This window comes from Rhinoderma darwinii, chromosome 13 (assembly GCF_050947455.1).
Source record: "Rhinoderma darwinii isolate aRhiDar2 chromosome 13, aRhiDar2.hap1, whole genome shotgun sequence".
NCBI classification, from domain to species: Eukaryota; Metazoa; Chordata; class Amphibia; order Anura; family Rhinodermatidae; genus Rhinoderma; species Rhinoderma darwinii.
In genome coordinates this window covers 38,427,845-38,442,899 of record NC_134699.1, presented here as the reverse complement: position 1 = coordinate 38,442,899, position 15,055 = coordinate 38,427,845, and the positions used below count along the sequence as shown (strand labels likewise).

Here is a 15,055-nt window from a genome sequence, read left to right as displayed (position 1 = left end):
ATTTTATTCAGCAAAAACTAGCATACACTGCCCAATGGAAGCCAAAAGGACACTCTCGTAGCCTTCGCCGATATAATGGGAGCCTATGGGTAGGTTTGGAGATTTCCAAATGCATATGACAAACGTACAAGAAAAACACAATTTTAAAAGGGACCTAAGCTGCTGTGACATCACAGTGGGCATCAGTCAGGCAACTGCTAATGACATGTAACATGCACCTCTCGTCTCATACAAGTTCATCACATCACCAGTTTCTGTAACTCCCATAGAACTGAATGGAGAGGCCACTTCTCCACATTTATTTTCTGCATAGAGGCATCACCAGGCGGGAAGGTGGCCGAGGGATGCCAATTCTCCACAGGTGCGGGTCCTATAGGTGGGACCCACACCTTTCACACATTTATGACATTCTATGGATATACCATAAAATGTGTGCGTTGAGAACATGCCTTTAACCACTAATACACAGGCGATAGATGCCATAACATTTTCTATAGCGCTATTATTACTATACCTACCGCTTTTTATATCCTCCGCTTTTTCATTGTAATACTGATAGTAGTAAAGAAAAAAAGGAGGAGATCTGCCCCATGTTCTTTACCATTTACATACAAACTACACTTGTGTCGATTTTTTTTTATATATAAAATCTTTTTACATATAGTACAATTCTCTTACACAGATTATATAAAACAAGAAAGGCTGTCACAAAGAAAGTTATTAATAGGACTGGATAACACAAGCACCTATAAGTGCACTAAATAGCCATGAAATAATAATTGTCCCCCCACACCCCCTTATTTTCCCCATATAGAATATGCTCAAATCTAAATTTATGTCAAAAGGTCTTGTAAAAGAGCACCGACTTAATTTCCATAAAATACCTGCACCACTTGCTACTATACAACAAATACTTTTCTCACTATTGACTTAGTGCAGCATAGGAATACATGAAAACACCCTGCAATGTGGCTGCACCGGTTACCTGTTTGACAGAGAAAACAAGCGTCTAGAAAGAAGAATTTGGGGTCTTGGTATCCGGGTAATAGGAAAAAGTGAGGCATCTTCTGCCCGCCTGAGATAGTCTATACTGGGAGACGGCGACATCCTAGAATCCATCCACAAGTATGCAGGTTCTAGAGAAGGGAGCAGGCAAAGAACACAGATTCCATTCCGAGAAGTAGCAAAACAGGTTAAAACATTCATCCAATCTCATATTTCCAGTATAAACTTGTATAAAAACTCCATGGTAAAAAGGAGCGATGAAGATTTTAACAGAAAGTGTTCAAGCCACCTTCTCTCCCTAGCTCCTGCTCGGCTATACAGTGAACTTGCTATACTGGTTTAACAGCCTATCCATTTCGGGCAATCCTTTCGCTATGCCTACATGCTAGAGGGCGGGGGTTCTAAATCCACGTGGAAAAAGGCATATGCAGGGTGCGGTAGATTTTTGGGTGCAAGCAAGGACATACAAAAGAGGCCATCCATGCATTGGCCATGAGGTGGGTCGCCCTAAGTTTGCCCGTTCTCCATGGTATGTGCAAACCTTATTCTGCAGGCACCATGAGGTTAAAGAACGGCAAAAATGGCTCATATCACAACATCCTTTTTTCCAACAAGGGATTGAGAAGTGAGAAATGAATGAACGTACTGTTAACCTAAACAAGGAGAGATCAAGTAAGGGGGTACATTTCGATTTTTGCTGTGGGACTACTTCTCCATGTAGACCCACGGATCAAGTTTCCACCCAGGGTCAGACTGGCCCACCAAAGTACCAGAGGATCCTCTGGTGTCCCAGACTCTGACAATAACCACTAAAAGTCCAGTAGAAGACAACCCCATTTAGAGCCAAAAGGTTGTGAATCATCCCATAACTACTCATTTCAGCATTTAACTTATATATGGTCGTCAATTCCCATATAGTGTTCATAACCCAGATAAAAGAGAATGTGTGTGTGTATATATATTTATATTGTGATTTTTTTAAAGGTTATATAAAAGGTGGGTGATTTCCTCTTCAATGGCAAACGATCATTGCTTAACCAATAATGTTGAGATAGTAAATCTACATTATAATTCCAGACACTCCAGGGAGCGCTGTATCTATGAATTTTTGAAAAGCTCTCGGGCTTTAAACAAAAGCGATGGCATATAGCTTCCTCACAAATGTCAAAGGCAAGCATGCAATTACTGTCTACAGGCAAGGAAATCCTGTGGTCAAACAACTTCGCAACATAAGGAACAGAAAACTGCTGCTAGGTAAACTCTAGAAGGTCAGCCTTGAAGGCTTTACATGATCTTAATAATGGTATACTATTACACTTCTCGGACCACGAAGCCCAAATAGAACGGAAATATATATATATATATATATATATATATATATAATATCACATTACTGGTAATCGTACGCATAGTAGATGGAGGAGAATGCGTAAGCACGTCCAGAAGAACCTCCTGTAGGGTTGCACTCAGTAGGACGATTCTTGTAAGATTTCTCAATATTAATTAAGTCAGAAGATAATTACTAACTCATCTCTATTTACTGGCAACATAGCAAGATGATCTTGCCACAACTCCAAGGTCAAATAATAGAATAAACCTCCATGCATGGCAGAATCCAACATGTTCTCCTAGATAGTTACTCACGGTTGATAAAGATAGAAGATGTCCATACAAATGGGTTGATATGGTCAACCGCTAATCAACGGATTAGTGGTGGAACATTTTAAGAGGATCGGTCACCTTTCAGGACATGTGTTTTAGTAAATAATTATATTCTCCATGAAATAACAATTCTGGAGCATCTTATCTTAGAACCCTACATTGTACCGTTTCCGCGCTAATAGAAATGTATAAATTAACAACTTGGTGTTACCAGTTCGGGGTCTGTCCCTACACATTATTGCACTGTCCAATCAGTGCCAGACTGTATAGGGACACACCCCTTTGACAAGGGGAATAGTAAGGCCTCAAAAACACTTCAGTGAAATGCTTCAGTGTGCCATCTGGTTTTTTTAACGGATAGCACACTGACCCATTAAATTCTATGGAGCCATGCACACTTCCGCAAAAAAACGGAAGTGTGGCCATTCCGCAAAATATAGAACAGGTCCTATTCCGGTCCGCTTTTACAGATCAGTCTTGGCCATTCTATTCATTGGTCCCTTAAAACTACGGACCGCACACGGAAGCCATCCATGCGCAGTTCTGTGTTTTGCGGATCCGGGACTTGCGGCCGTATAAATGGCCACGGGTGTGTGCTTGAGGCCTAAGTTGTTTGCCCATGCCTGTATCATATGCCCTACAAGGAAATGATTAAAAGAAAGTCATGCCCGGAGCAGTTCACAGTAATGGACCGCAGGGACAGTATAGACATCTGTTGACAATATCTGGGCAGACAGGCCACCATTGTCTGCTCCTGGCATTGGGACCCACAATATGAGAATGGGTTGTCATAACTGGACAAGATTAAAATAACTCCGGTTCCCTCATGGTCCAATCCAGGTATTGTATTATTTTTAATAAATATATATATATATATCTATAAAAAAATAAAAAAAAATTTTAAGAGCCCAAGAAAAAAACAAAAAAAAACAACCTTTTCTGATATTTTAAGTGCTCCAAAAAGTCCTCAGCATGTAGACATCATGGAAGAGCGTCCAATGCTACAACTGTATACCCGATAATAGCCTGGCACTACACAACTAGCAGATGTGTCATCAAGATACCTAAATATTTGTGCGAGAAAGCATGTTACAATCTACCAGGGCATTCAAAAGTGTCACCAGTCAATGGGTGTATAATGGTACCAATTAAGCATGTTGTAAAACGTACGTCATCACGACCCAGATAGCCAGTATACTAGAACACAACAGACACACATACCTATATATAGCTGTGCCCCAGGACGAAGCCTATAATTAGCCGCTACACTAAACTGGCATTAATAAGATCCTTATGTAACCGATATACTATACTGAATGTATAAAAAATAAAAAAAGGTGCGGTTACAAGGAAGACAAATGAACCTTACCCATAAGTAGCCACAGAAAAACCATTACAGAGGTTGTCTGGTTTAGACAATTCATTTTCAAATATCCTAGTGGGGGATTCTGAGTTAATAGAAGGGGCTCCCCTATTCTGGATCCTAAATCCTAATCTATTAGCCTAAGAGGACTTGGCATGTCCACACAATACACGGAAAGCAAACAGATTTCACTGTGTAATACTTCATCTCCCCTGTGGCGGCGCTGCAAGGAAATTGAACAATTGCCGCCGGGTGGTTCCCTGCCATTTAATATTTATTGCTGGGATCCAAGTTGAGGAAAATCCTGTTATCAGCTTAGTATCAGGGGATCCTTCTAACAAAAAGGGATCATGCAGACAACCTCTTTAATGACAATCATCAGATTTCTAAAAGGAAGATATGATAAGGCATGACAAATAAGATGAAATAATGTACTAAGAGTAGGGGCTTATGCAGGGACCTGACAAATAACCAAGGGGGCCCCATACTGGGGGAAGACAACCCAACGAGCAAATAAGTTGAGGAGCAACTAACGATAATGACTTCAGTAGCTTTGTAAATACCGTACCTTATATATTTTGGACGGATCCAGTGTTACAGCTTGTATTATTGTGCAGCGCTGCATTTACCATTCTGTAGACTTCGGTGCTGAACTCTCCAAAACATTCATGCGCAAAGTTGCTGAATTCCATTCTGGGACACATAGTCCTTGAGCCAGGCAATGTACAGAATTCTGATGTAGGAAACACAGAGTATGTTCATACGCAAACGCAAAATACGTCTGAAATTACGGAGCGGTTTTCAGGCGAAAACAGCTCCTGAATTTCAGACGTTTTTGCATGTACTCGCGTTTTTCACAGCGTCTTTTACGGACGTAATTGGAGCTGGTTTTCATTGGAGTCAATGAAAAATGGCTCCAATAACGTCCCAAGAAATGTCCTGCACTTCTTTGACGCCGGCGTAATTTCACGCGCCGTCTTTTGACAGCGATGCATAAAATTACACCTCGTCTACACAGAACATCGTAAAACCCATTGCAAGCAATGGGCAGCTGCTTGCAGACGTAATGGAGCCGTCTTTTCAGGCGTAATTCGAGGCGTAAAACGCCTCAATTACGTCTGAAGATAGGACGTGTGCACATACCCTAAATCTCCAGCTACAGTATAAGAGCTCAGCCAAGGATGTGTCTAGCAGCAAGCCTGTTGACAATTTTCACTGACAACATGCAGAATTGTGAATACAGCTCTGAGATTTAATACAGGCCATAACTCTGGATAAGTACAAAATAAGTTAAGCAACGGACTTACAATTTTTATTAACATTTTATGGTGAATTGATTTAAACGTACCAAATGGGTTTAAAAAGGTTAACATTCAGTTTAAGGGGAAGAGATCAAGCATTGGTCCTCATGTCAAGAGTGCTCGGATGTGGAGCCCCGAACCAGCACCTGGAGAGGGTCTCGAATTAGATTTTTTTTTTTTGCTATGGTGTTCACTTTATTCTAGCCACTGAAGAAGCAATGCAGTTTTTTCCCCCATTTTTATTTGGGGTCAGTGAAGGAATCTTAAAAGGTTCAAAACAGGTTATAATTTAGTAAAAAAAAACAAGAATGCAAAGTAATTATTTTAGGACATAAAATTTCCACAATAGTAACATCACATTTAACGATTTGTACTCCAGCCCCAAGAACAGGTCACAGTGAGACTTCTCTCACCCACCAGGCAAACTAGTGACTACCAGCACGTGATGAATCAGAAAAATATCCAATTACAATGTGTTAAAGTACGTTGAAGTTCTGTCTGTTTGTAAATTAGTTCCTGATGAATATATTTTTTTCTGTTGAAAGGTGTAGGTCAGTAAATTTCTTGCAGAATTGTATCCAGTTACCAGTCTTTATACGACAGAGATAATAAACGATGCCCAGTGCCAGCAACGTGACCCATGGATACAGTCCCCTACCAAGGAACACGTCAGACTTTGGGGACACAATGATCTTGTAGAAGTCATAGGAGATACATTTAGGAGCTTCTTCCGGTCCCTTGTTTGGAGGTTCCTTACCCTACACTTGGCGCGGCGATGAAATTCAGAATACCCAGAGGGGGTATTCAGGCAGGACACTCCACGCTTCAAAAAGTTTTTCAGCAGAATTTAGGAAGTCACTAATCATACTAAATGTCACATCTCTGGAACTTTGAGATATTACAATCTAAAGTTGTTGCATTACATGAGCCTATATTTCTACACATGAAGATTAAATTATTGAATCGGTTTGCATGGTGAAGATGTCTGCAGATAAATTCTGCCAGACCTGCACTCATTTTCAGCATTGTACACCCTTGTGTGTGGAGTGGAGTGTAGATTCCCCCATTTAATAGAAATCCCTATGCAATCCATCCTCAATCCATAGGTTATACTGTAAATTTGAAGATTTGCAGCACATCCTAAAACCTGCGGTGATTCTGCACCATGTGAATTGGATTTAAAAAAAAAAAGTCTGCATCCATCTTTTAACTCCACAAGGATTTTTTAGTTCCAACATTTTGTGCGGATTAATTTCATAATATATCTTTATAGGAGTCCAAGCTCCTTTTGCGGATACAGAGCTTCACATCCTCTGTAAAAACAGCTTTAAAGCAATCATTCAGGCCACATTGCACTTACCTGCTGCCCCGCTCCTGAATGATCCGGCCTCTGTTCCTGCGTTCCGGTATCCAAAATGGCCGCCACTTTCTCAGACTTTCCAATGGAGATCTTCATTCTTCTCCGATGACCAGCGCTGATGACTTCGGCCCGTGTTCATCAGAGGGCAATGGAGGGGTGTGCTTTGAGCTACGGCGTAGACTCGTGCTGTAGTTTATGGCACTTTCTGGTGTGCAATATAGCAAATTTGTCAAGTTGTGGGTGGCCCTGACCTCCCCTGCTAGGGCCCGCCAACTTTTTTTGGAAGTGGTGCATAAAAGAAAATGTTGCAAAAAAATTTTTACGCCAGAGAGCTGGCGTAGATTATAGAAAAAATCCCCCCCCCCCTATGATTTATGAACTTAGATGTGATCGTTAACAGGTGGATCCGCAGGACCCGCTGTCACCAAAGCCATCAGTCCCACTGACATGACTGACTCAGGTTTGAGCGCAAGATACAGCGTCTATGTATCCAGGACACATAAAACAACGGATTATGGTATTTTGAACTTTTTTTTTTAAATTGGCTTTTATTAAAACATTTTTTTAAATTATACTTAAGAAAAAAATTAAAAAAAGGCGCAAAGGTTTAAATCAACATTCAGCCCGAGGACTACTGCTGCTGACGGTGGAGCAGAATCTTTTAGCCAGATAATATCAGCCCTGTTATGTGACTATTTTGTATAAAGAGGCTTCAAAACACTATGAAGCACATTTTATAAGAAACTGAATATCTAGTCTTTCTGCCAAATTGACAATTGATCACATCGCAGTCCAAGGCCTTATTCACACCAACGTTGAATGTGCCCGTTAAAACAACGGCCGTCACACGGACCTATGCAATTTAATGGGGCCGTTCAGACATGCAGTGTTTTTCAAGCAGTGTTTCCGTTGCGTGAAACTCACTGCATGTCCTATTCTTGTGCGTGTTTTGCGGATCACGCACCCGTTAAAGTCAATGGGTGCTTGAAAATCACGGACAGCACACCGACATACATCCATGTGCTGTGCCTGATTCACGCAACAGTTGATTAAAATGCAGAGAAAAAAAAAAAGAAAAAAAGAGATGTACACCAACACTGACATCAACACTGACGGAACAGACAGGGCACACGAAACTGCAACGCATGAAAAACTTGTCTGTTTTTTGCGGACGCAAAACGGAAACGCTCGTGTGAATCTAGCCTAAGTGGCAATCTCACTTCGTAAAATATGTCTCTGTGTGGAAGCCTGTATGGCTCCAGTTTACGGCCACAAGACCTGGACCCTTTGCAGTTGTACTAAACCCTGGAAACCTATGTTGATGTAAATTTGTAGAACCGCAGTGAGCAGATCTTGTAGCGATCTTTGGGCACTCATTATACTGTATATATGGCTCCTGCACATCCAAGACTTTCTGGCCCTTGCTTAGAACACAATGATTAATGCAAGAATAGAAGTAAGCCCTTAGGGTAAGTTCACACGTAGCATAAATACTGTGGATTTTCCGCAACGGAATTCATTGCGGAAAATCCGCAGCATGACACAGTAGCAGCAGCGTGGATGAGATTTGAACAAATCCCTTCCACACACTGCATAAATGATGAGCGGGAAAAATGCTCAAAAAAAACCGCACCGCGGGTCAATTTCTATGTATTTGCGTAATCGCTGCTTATTTGCGGTGGAAAAGTAGCGATTATGCCGCAAAAAATGCAGATCAGAAAAAAAATAAAAAATCTTATACTTACCCACAATTCTGTGTTTCTTCATCCATGCCGGCCTCCAGGGATGACGGTTCATCCCATGTGACCGCTGCAGCGGTCACATAGGATGAAACGTCACCTCAGGAGGCCGGCCTGCAGGACATTTTTTTTTTCTACGTGTAGTTTTCTGAAGCGGACATACCAGCCAAGAAACACACAGTTTGGTGCAGTTTTTCCGCCGGAGCTCCCTGTGGCGCCCGGGGCAGATACGCTGTGTCCTTTTAAGCAGCCTATCCACCCTGTGTGAACATAGCCGTATTCCCCTGTCTGAATATGTGGAGAATGAGGAACTTGCGATATACCGTCAATCTTATTTCTGAATCAGTGGATTTCCTCATTCTGTTGCCATTAACCTCAAATAATAAAAACAGATTCAAGGACAAAGCCATGTGGTAGTGTCTGGATCACGAAAACTTCCTCGTCAGATGTTTTTTAATTCAACATCAAATGTTTTTAATTTAAAGTGGACTTTGCATTTAATGGGAAAATAGCACATGAACTAGCGCCGCCATGGAGTACTCTTGGCCCTGAGCTTATCTACACATTGCAATAACACCGAGGTAGCCAACGTACGTCACATGTAGCAATATTTATTGTTTTCTTTAGAGTTCTTTTTATTAGTTTTTTTATTCTGTGCAGTGTAGAAAAAATCTAAACGGTCAACAAGCATGCCAACTGCACGAAAATGCTTTTTTTTTTCTTCTGCAAAACGTGCGGTTTTGCTGCATTTTTACCAAAGTTGCAGCAAAATAGCGTGTTTCTTGCTGCGGATTGCGGAAAAAAAAAAGCATTTTGATAGTGACAAAGAGCCTCTGTCAGATTTCACGGAAAGAACAGTGCTCTGTACGGCACTATTCTTGCTGTAAAAATACTGGAAACCACAACGGAACCCCATTATAAGTCAATGGCGAACGTGACACTTCAGTGTGCGATCCGTTTTTTTTTAACAGACAGCACACGGACCCATTCATTTCCATGGTGCCATGCACACGTCCGCTTGGCCATTCCGACAAAAATAGAACAGGTGCTACTCCTGTCCGTTTTTGACGGAACAGTCTCGGCTATTCCATTCATTTGGTCCGTTGAAACAACAGACTGCACATGGAAGTCATCCGTACGTGATCCGCGTTTCACGGATCCGTCATTAGCGGCCGTACGGCAATGAAGATCAGTAAAGATGAAAAGTTTTACCAGTATATAAAAATTGTCTCAATACTATGCATAATACATAAAGAAATTGCATTGAAAATAGGACATTCGGGCTGAACTAGATTTATAAAGCTCCATTATTTTTTGGAGTGTTGGGGAAACGGGGGCCTAACCTGCAAGTCACATGCGTTTTGATCTATTGACCAAACGTTGATGTGCTTCGCTAAAGTTGCTTCTATATTTGGCAATAAGGCGTTAATAGAACGATCCGATGTAGTGCTCAAACGTTATATTTTAAAGGGTGTCACATTCAGTCTGGACAGCTGATCTTAAAGGGTGAGGTCGAGGATCAGAGATGGTGAACATACGTGTCCGTATAGGCTGGCATCAGGATAAGGCTGTATATACCTAGTGCGAGAACGAGATGGGATCCAGTGGCACGCTCCATTGGACTACGTATGCTTGTGGGGTATTCGATTACTACGTTTTAACACTACATGTGCTCTATTAACCCCTTACTACTAAAGTGGAATTCCCCTTTAAGCAATTCAAATATTGAGCTTTAAATAGATTATAACTTATGAATTTCTGATCAGAATGGAGGCAGAATAAAAAAAAAATGACATTAACATTAGCACTTGCAACTAAGGAGGTATCAAAAGCACAAAGACAAAATAAAAAGCACCGTGGGAAATGACAGCGCAGCGCAGTGTACATTACCTGCTCATAGGAAGGCACCGGGTAGTCACAAATTCTGGAAGTCCAGTCGTTGTGTCCTGTAAGCCCCAGAAGCTGCTGCCTGTTCCTCCTCCTGATTAGAGCAGCTGCCACAAAGAGGAGGGGAAGGAGAGGAGCAGCGTTACTGAGGGGTCCTTTAAGGCTTCTCAGCTGCTCATATGGACACTACACATGGCCTGGAACAATACACTGTTCCCAGGAATAATTACTATTTTCATGTCTCCGTTTCCTCTGAGCCATCGGGTTGTAGTGACGTGCCTGGTATGTGGAGCTGATATCCACATAAATGCATGACCTACACCACATAAATACTGGTTGGTGTAAGTAATCTGGAGAATGTATACAGATGTAGCAGAGCTGAATATATGACAGGGTATGTGCACACGCAAAATCAAAAACGTCGGAAAATACGGAGCTGTTTTGAAGGGAAAACAGCTCCTGATTTTCATATTTTTTTAATCAAAGTCGCGTTTTTTGCGGTGTTTTTGACGGCCGTTTTTGGAGTTGTTTTGCTATAGAGTCAATGAAGAACAGCTAAAAACCTCCCAAGAAGTGACATGCACTTCTTTTTTACGGGCGTATTTTTTCATGTGGTGTTTTGGGAAAAAGAGGCCTGAAAAAACGCCCTGTCGGAACAGAACGCTGAATTTCCCATTGAAATCAATGGGCAGATGTTTGGAAGCGTTCTGCTTCCGATTTTCCGACGTTTTTCAGGACGTTTATGGCCCAGAAATCAGCTGAAAACACTGCGTGTGAACATAGCCTTTCTCTTTGCAACTGCGACGTTCGTGCATCATGATGCGGTGAGGCCATATTCACACAAGTGTATTGAAATACAGAACTGAATACGGAAGTGAAATTTAGATTCTTTTGTCTGTATTTATGAGGGTATCCGCTCTATATTGTCTTCATATTGCAGATAATGTAAAATATGGTGCCTTGTATTGTTTTTACAGGGTTAATAGTGGTTTGTGGGGAGAATACAAGTAATATTGCATGCTGCATATTTACAAATGTGGGCTGGATATAGAAATCTGGGCATTTGACGAAGTATATTGACTAACATTAGTGCCATGTTCAAGACCTTCCAAAAATGTAGATAAATACTTGTGTGAACTTGGCCTACGGGCTTGTTCAGACAGTGCAGTATAAGGCCAGGGCTACACTTAGGCCCCATGCATGCGACCGTAAAAAAAACCTCTAATTGCGGACTGCAAAATGGTCCGCAATTACGGGCCCGCCCGGTTCTATAGGCCGCAGACACCTTTCCGTACCGCTACAGATAGGTGTCCGTGCTGTAGAACCGTGCCGGGAATTATGGAGCATGTCCTACTTTTCGATTTTTACAGGCCGTGCACCCATACTTTGTATCGCGGGCCGTGATTACGGGTACGGCCGTGTGTATGAGGCCTTAGACTTTTGTAGCGCTACTGATTGATTTTAAACTATTGAATGACAGCTGGAGAGCCACAAGATTGTATGCAACTCAATGTATTCAGTTGGACTGCAGCTGTAGTTTAAGGCTGAGTTCTCACAGTGTAAAAGCATGCAACATATCTGCCCTGTGCGCTGCAGGGAATTCCGGGTGGAAAAACTGCACCAAACTGTGGTGCAGTTTTTTGCCCGGAATGTCCGCTGTGGAAAATCGCAGCATTAAGGCCCCATGCACACGAACGTAAAAACGCCCGTAATCACGGGCCGTAATTACAGGCCCATAGACTTCTATTGGCCACGGGTACCTCCCCCTATGCTTACAGGAAGGTGCCCCGGGCCGTTAAAAAATATAGAACATGTCATATTTTAGTCCGTAATTACAGCACGGGCAGGCCCATAGAAGTCTATGGGGCTCCCGTAATTACGGGTAACTACATGTGTGCACCCGTAATTACGGGAGCGTTGCTAGGCAACGTCAGTAAATAGTCACAGCCTAGGGTGCTGAAAGAGTTAAACGATAGATAAAGCTGTAAAAAAATAAATAAAAAAAAGACATTCAAACTTACCCAGAACTCCCTGCTTCTTCTTCCAGTCCGGCCTCCCGGAATGACATTTCAGCCCATGTGACCGCTGCAGCCAATCACAGGCCAATCACTGGCTGCAGCGGTCACATGGACTGCCGCATCATCCAGGGATGTCGGGCTGGATGTCAAGAGAGGGACGCGTCACCAAGGCAACGGCCGGGTAAGTATGAATTTCTTTTACTTTTATTACGGAAAGTGCTGTCCCTTCTCTCTATCCTGCACTGATAGAGAGAAGGGGCTGCCGATTAGTGCAGTGCTATTTTGCAGCGAAAACGTGCCCGTAAATACGGGTGGAATACGGGTGACATCGGACCCGTATTTACGGGCACGGGTCCGTAAATACTGGTGCAATACGGGTCGAATACGTGTGACCAAGGACCCGTATTTACGGGAGGAAAAAAATAAGTTTGTGTGCATGAGGCCTTAGCCGGCCTGCTAGCAGGTCGGCTTTTTGGGATGACGTTTCAACTCAGGAAAACACTGCAGCCAACTACACATGGGATGAAACGTCATCCCAGGAGCCCGGCCTGGAGGAAGAAAATCAGACTACTGGTTTTCTGCAGCAGAATTGCTGCAAACCCCCCCAAAAAAAACACAACAACAGCCATTTGTTGCAAGTTTTACCTCCCCATTGAATTAAATGGGGAAAACCTGCAACAAATAAGAGCGTTTACGCAAATACAATTGACATGCTGCGGAATAACGCACCGCAGGTCCATTTTTGAGCGTTTTTTTGTTCAAATCTCATTCACTTTGCTTCTACTGTATTCTGCTGCGGATTTTCCGTAACTGAATCCACAGCATTTAGGGTATGTTCACACGACCTATTTTCAGCCGTTTTTCGCAAGTTGCCTAAAAAACGGCAGAAAACCAGAGGCTATTTTCCCCTGAAAACAGGCTCCGTATTTTCAGCTGTTTTTTGTTAAGCGTGTGAACATAGCCTAATGCTACGTGTGAACCCGGCCTAGTTATTTTAGGTTTGTTGTTCTTTTATCCTTCTACTGGAATGCAGTGTGTGTATTACTACTTGCAATACTTGTTCGCTGGCGAGTGCTACCCCTCCCCCACACAAAGTATATTTTAGGTCACTAGACTTCACCTTTCTGAATGAGGAATTATGAGACGCGCATGCTTCAGGCTGGCAGTACTATCGATGCAGTGTCTTCTCTGTATACAGTCTTAGGCCTCATTTACACGAGCGTGTGCGTTTTGCGCGCGCAAAAAACGCTGCGTTTTGCGCGCGCAAAAGGCACTTGGCAGCTCCGTGTGTCATCCGTGTATGATGCGCGGCTGCGTGATTTTCGCGCAGCCGCCATCATAGAGATGAGGCTAGTCGACGCCCGTCACTGTCCAAGGTGCTGAAAGAGCTAACTGATCGGCAGTAACTCTTTCAGCACCCTCGACAGTGAATGCCGATCACAATATACACCAACCTGTGAATAAAAAAAGATGTTCAAACTTACCATGAACTGCCTGCTTCCTCCAGTCCGGTCTCCCGGCCGTTGCCTTGGTGACGCGTCCCTCTCTCGTCATCCGGCCCCACCTCCCAGGATGACGCCGCAGTCCATGAGACCGCTGCAGCCTGTGATTGGCTGCAGCCTGTGCTTGGCCTGTGATTGGCTGCAGCTGTCACTTGGACTTAACTGTCATCCCGGGAGGTCGGACCGGAGTTATCGGTAAGTCAGAACGTCTTTTTTTTTTTACAGGTTCATGGATTTTCGGAGCGGAAGTCACTGTCCATGGTGCTGAACCAGTTTAACGCTTTCAGCACCGTGGACAGAGACTGTCTCCTGACGTCGCGTACCCGAACATTTTTTACCGGTTTCGGTCAAAACGAGTTTGGCCGAACCCGGTGAAGTTCGGTGCGCTCATCTCGAATTTGACACTCCGTTTGGATGTTTGTAAACAGAAAAGCACGTGGTGCTTTTCTGTTTACATTCAGGAGTTTGACAGCTCTTGCGCGAATCACGCAGTTCGCACGGAAGTGCTTCCGTGCGGCATGCGTGGTTTTCACGCACCCATTGACTTCAATGGGTGCGTGATGCGCGAAAAACGCACGATTTTAGAACATGTCGTGAGTTTTACGCAACGCACGCGCACTGCGCAAAATTCACGCATCGTCTAAACAGCCCCATAGACTATTATAGGTGCGTACGACACGCGTGAAAAGCACGCGCGTCGCACGCGCGTATAATACGCTCGTGTAAATGAGGCCTTAGGACTTGGTAATACTGTAAGTATATGATTGAATTATCTGTGCCAGCAGATACCACTGAAATAAGTGACTACCTAAGAAGACAAAAACATGGCGTTGACCACTACAATGACCAAAAATATAATGTTCCCGCTCCCCAGTAGCAGTGTCATGTAATGTGCAGATAAATAATGCCGTACACAGGATCTAACACCAGCCTAATATGAGGCAAACCCCCCATCCCCCGGCGTCTCCTGTTGGTGAAAACAAGGTTTGGCATGTTGGATTCTTCCGGACCCTTTTTTCTTTTTTTATCAAATCTGTTTTTATTAGTATAAAAGTACAAATTACAATACAAAACTGACACTACAGTTACCTGTGTCGTACAAAAAACATTGAATTATTGTCATTCAGTTGGACTTATTTAACATGTGCTAGCTGAAAGGAAAAGGTAAATAAAAAGAGGAAAGAAAAAGTACATTTCCAATGTGAGCAGTGACATCCA

General features: G+C 42.9%; 1 protein-coding gene across 1 annotated transcript in view; it reads right to left on the bottom strand.

Annotated features, from left to right (window-relative positions):
* ARHGAP40 (Rho GTPase activating protein 40) overlaps window positions 1-10,517 on the bottom strand; it is a 29,625-nt gene extending 19,108 nt beyond the window's left edge. The window contains exon 1 of the mRNA XM_075846828.1: window positions 10,321-10,517. Within this exon, the coding sequence (XP_075702943.1) occupies window positions 10,321-10,328 (8 nt within the window). The 5' untranslated portion in view covers window positions 10,329-10,517. The remainder of the gene's footprint in view (window positions 1-10,320) is intronic.
* Between the last annotated feature and the right edge of the window lie 4,538 nt (window positions 10,518-15,055).